Source organism: Rhagoletis pomonella, unplaced genomic scaffold (assembly GCF_013731165.1).
Source record: "Rhagoletis pomonella isolate Grant_MI unplaced genomic scaffold, Rhpom_1.0 Rhpom_scaffold_00012, whole genome shotgun sequence".
NCBI lineage: Eukaryota > Metazoa > Arthropoda > Insecta > Diptera > Tephritidae > Rhagoletis > Rhagoletis pomonella.
In genome coordinates, this window is record NW_023458566.1 from 14,317,877 (window position 1) to 14,322,162 (window position 4,286).

Here is a 4,286-nt window from a genome sequence, read left to right on the forward strand (position 1 = left end):
GTAAAACATAATTTTAATAAGGGCTGAATAGACTTCAACATCTAGTGAAAAAAAAAACAACGGAGGGCACATACGAAATTCTGCGAGTCATCCACTGAAAGGCAGGAAAGCAGCCGAAACATTTACGCGTAATCTCTGTATTCTTTCGAAGTTCGAATGCACAAAGCTGCCTAACTTCGAAAACAACCCTACGGCATACAATCAAAAACAAAAACAAAAAACACACAACCAACACCCCTGCTGCTGCAATTGTAGATATTTTGTGAGTGGTGAGTAAGAAACGTCAGTCAGTGGCCAGTCATACTTTGACCGCTTTAACATATGTACTTACTTAGTCAAATCAAACTTAAATTCAACGTTGTGCATTTTTTTCTTCTTTCAAATTTCTCCTCTTGCTTGTATCACAGTTCCAACACGCCGTCAGTGCCAAGGAACGCATCTCGCATCTTTTACCGCTGTAGACAACACCTTGCCGCACCCTATCGCCCACACGCCTAGGAAGGAGCAGCTGCTTGAGCCACAGCCGCAGCAGCGCTATCGACAACAACTAATATTAAATTTTTCTGCTCAGTGTAACAGTGTACTCTGTGCTTTTAGTTCCGCAGTCGCCGAGCAAAGTATCGCAACAAAGCAAGGAATATGTAAGTGGCTGACATTATTGATTTTGCAAATCACTCTCGACTTTTTTTAGTGTGCTCCTTCGCTTTAGTTTAATTTCTTTGCAATTATTTACTTATAATTTTTCTTTTTACTGATTTGTACTTAAATTAACTCAACGATAAAAAGGATAGTGGCGTCCTTAATTAATCGCGGTACAAATAGCGATGCCCTTGTGGTGTGTCAACACCCACTCAACTAACTACTCAGGCGCTAGTTCTACTACCAAACAGTTAAGTGTAGTGGTATCTGATTGGTTCGTTTCTGGTGAATTCGAAAACTTGACTAGTAGGGGTTTCTGCTCTTTTAACCCTTTGGAGACAAATAGAAATCAGTGAATGAAAATGTTAATTTACTACCAAAGAAAATTGTGTGACTAAGTGGGAGGCCCCGTCAACTTGAAACTCGGAAAAACTCGAATCTCGAATTTATCTTTCAAAGAAACTATTACAATTCGTTAAAAGTTTCGAAATATGCTTGGTATAGAGGTTTTCGGTTGGTCCGTCAAAGCGTGTTTTTTTGTCGGGGTTTCGGTTCGGTTCAACGATTCGAGAATTAAAAAAAAAAAAACTATATTTGTGTTATTTTTATTCAGTAACAGTCAAACAAAATACATAAGAACATATCGATACCTGAGCGCAAGATCGATCTATCTCGGCAGCTAGTTTGAAACCGGCCTATCTCAGCACATTTTCAATGCATTTTTAGCTGAGATACGGCGTTCTTCAACTAAATTCTGAGATAGGAGGTTCTTGAAAAATTTTCTGAGATAAAATGCGGCGTAAATGGGACACATCCTCAATAAAGTTTTGTGGTCAGGACTTTTCCATAACCTCAAAAAACGTGTCCCTGATATGACATTCGCCATGTTCCAAACGTGATGGAAAAAAACTGACCTCGGCTTTGTATTCAGCGACCGCAAAACGCATAGTACGACTGTTTTGGATTCTGAGACTATTATTAAATTTTTTTTTATGGAGCTGTGTTTTTTTTCATCTTAAAAGCTAATTACTGTGGTCACACTTGAATTCTGGATAGTCCTCGCTTGGCGAAAAGGAGGGACCTACAGTTTTACGCCGACTCCGAACGGCGATTGTATTTTTATAAGAAGTTCATTTTCGAGGCAGAAATTCACTCGGAGGTTTGTCATTGCCTACAGATGGGCGACCGTTATTAGAAAAACTTTTTGTTTTTTTTTTTTGTTTTTGATGTTAATCGGAAGATGGGCTCTATCCCAGGTCCTGAGGAAGGGTACTGCGCACTTCTAACTACACCACAGCGGTGTAGCGGATATAACCCTCGATAAATGGTGCAAAAGAGAAATCTCTAGCAGAGAGCAGTGGACCCAGCTCGTTCTATATTTTCTCCAAGATTTCCTAAGCTTTCAATACACTGTTTTTGAACGATGACAGTATAAAAGCTTTATCTAGCCAATACATAAGTACTACTATTGAGTGAAGTGGACTCCAGTTCCAGTTCCCCAAAAATTACCGGTCACGTACTAGTTTTTTGTTTCACCTAGTTAAGTGTGCAATAACCACCTACAACTATAGTAAACACTTATGAGTGATTGTATGTAGCATTGCGAATCCATGCGACAGCCGGAAATCAATTAATGAACACCAAGGGACTATATTGATTAATTAATAATTAAGAGCCACTTTGCGGTGAACAAAATTGCGAAATGCTAAAGTCAATATCGCTCTGGAGGAAAATTGGGTTGTTGTGAAAATACTTTTCGCAATATATTATTTTTTTGATATTTAATTTAATAATTTGGCACACGGCAACTTCTCTAATTCTACTGCGAACTTGGCAAAGTGTGTGTACATTGTACTATGTATTGATTAATTTCATCACAGCTCAAAGCGTAACAAGCGTATGATTCATTGGGAAAGTTGTGGCTGCACTGCTGGCATAAATAGCTGGTCAACAACTCTGATAGGTTTTCATCGCATTTTAGTGGTACTTTTGTATAGAATTGAAATTTTTTTTAATTTTCCAGCATGGGAAATAAGTAATGAACAAGGGTAGTTTAATACGGGCAATAAACTACAAAGTGCAACCGTATTTTTTATTATTATTTTTTATTTGATCTATATAGAAAAATCTCCAATTTTTTTTTGCAGTCTTAAGTCAAATTTGTTTTTTTTTATGACCATCTAAAATTTTAAATTTTTTGCCTAAGTGTTTTGGAGCGAAATACACATGTAGTAAAATTTCACGAGGAAACATTTGTGGAGCATTTTAGCCCATTAGCTCTCTTACGTAAGGGTCATTTTGACCCCTGTTTGGAAAATTTTTGAATAAAATGGTATTTCGAGGGACTTTATAGGTTTAAATGTTCTAGAAAATTATTTGTCGGAAAATTTCACTTCGATTGAGTAAATGTAACTGTCAATTCTTGGCAAATTGAAAAGGCTTTCAATGAGTTGTGCGGCTGAGTGATTTTACTCAAACGAGTGAAAGCAGTCTCAATGATGATACCACTTGTAGAGCACGAATAATATTGCTTGCTTTATGAAATTTGCTAAATTATAAAATCACGGTCATAAAAAAATAAACCGTACTCGTACTTATGCATACGATAAAAAAGAAAAAAATCTTAACATTTATTTATGAAATAATTTTTATTTTCAAGCTTATCACATTTATTTAAAACACTGCTACAATAATGGGCAAGAAAGACAAAAAGAAGGAAGAGTAAGTGGACAAATAAAATAAATTATACGATCAGTGTTCCATAAACATAGTTTGGGTATCGCTAAAAATTTAAAATTAATATGTAAACAAAATGTGTGGTAGGAAGTTTTGCTATATTATTCATTGCTTGAATTAAACAGCGTTTTTAATTCTTTTATTTGGTATAGATATCTGTCTTTATTTTTATTTTTATTTTAATTAGGGCTGTGCGATTATTTGATTACTCGAGCAAGTTGGTTAATCAATTATTCGGTTAATCAATTACTCGAGTAATCAAGATTTCGATTACTCAAAACGATGATTAATCGAGTTACTTGAAATATGATTACTCAAAAAAAAAATAATTTTGCTCGTTAATAGAGTTTGCTTTGGAAAATGCTTATTTTTTTTTACATTCTGTATATGGAAAACATTTTTTGCTTTAATTTTTGAAAACAGAAGCGTTGTTTTCAAAAAATCAAGGAACTTTAACTACTTTATACATATGTAAAGAGTTGATATGTTGATTACTCATTTTACTCGAAATGTTGATTAATCATAAAGCATTTTACTCAAATATTCTTGTTTTTGGTTAGTCAAAAATCTTGATTACTCGAGTAACTGAACCTTTGAGTAATCATAATTTCCAATTAATCGAATAATTTAGTTATTTACTTTATGATTAATTAAAATTTTGAGTAATCAATTAATCGCACAGCCCTAATTTTAATTTTGATTTGAATTTTTTTTTTATAATAATTTATGCTCAAGTATAAGTACTTATGTGACATACAACATTATTGCCTTTACTCACTTGTATAATAAAAAATTTATAGGGCGGAACCAGCACCAGCAGCCGATGCTCCACCAGCCGATAACGCCGCTGGCGGTGAGGGCGGAGATGGTGAGATTGTCGGTGGACCGCGCAATCCTCAACAGATTGCTGC

The 4,286-nt window shown here is 35.0% G+C and overlaps 1 protein-coding gene across 3 annotated transcripts in view; it reads left to right on the top strand.

Moving 5' to 3' along the window:
- The first annotated feature begins 6 nt into the window (after window positions 1-6).
- Window positions 7-4,286, top strand: part of LOC118747901 (vesicle-associated membrane protein 2) — a 19,692-nt gene continuing 15,412 nt past the window's right edge. For all 3 annotated transcript variants that reach the window (XM_036482110.1, XM_036482109.1, XM_036482111.1), the window contains exons 1-3: window positions 7-269; window positions 408-641; window positions 4,176-4,238. In XM_036482110.1, the coding sequence (XP_036338003.1) occupies window positions 640-641; window positions 4,176-4,238 (65 nt within the window). In that variant the 5' untranslated portion in view covers window positions 7-269; window positions 408-639. The remainder of the gene's footprint in view (window positions 270-407; window positions 642-4,175; window positions 4,239-4,286) is intronic.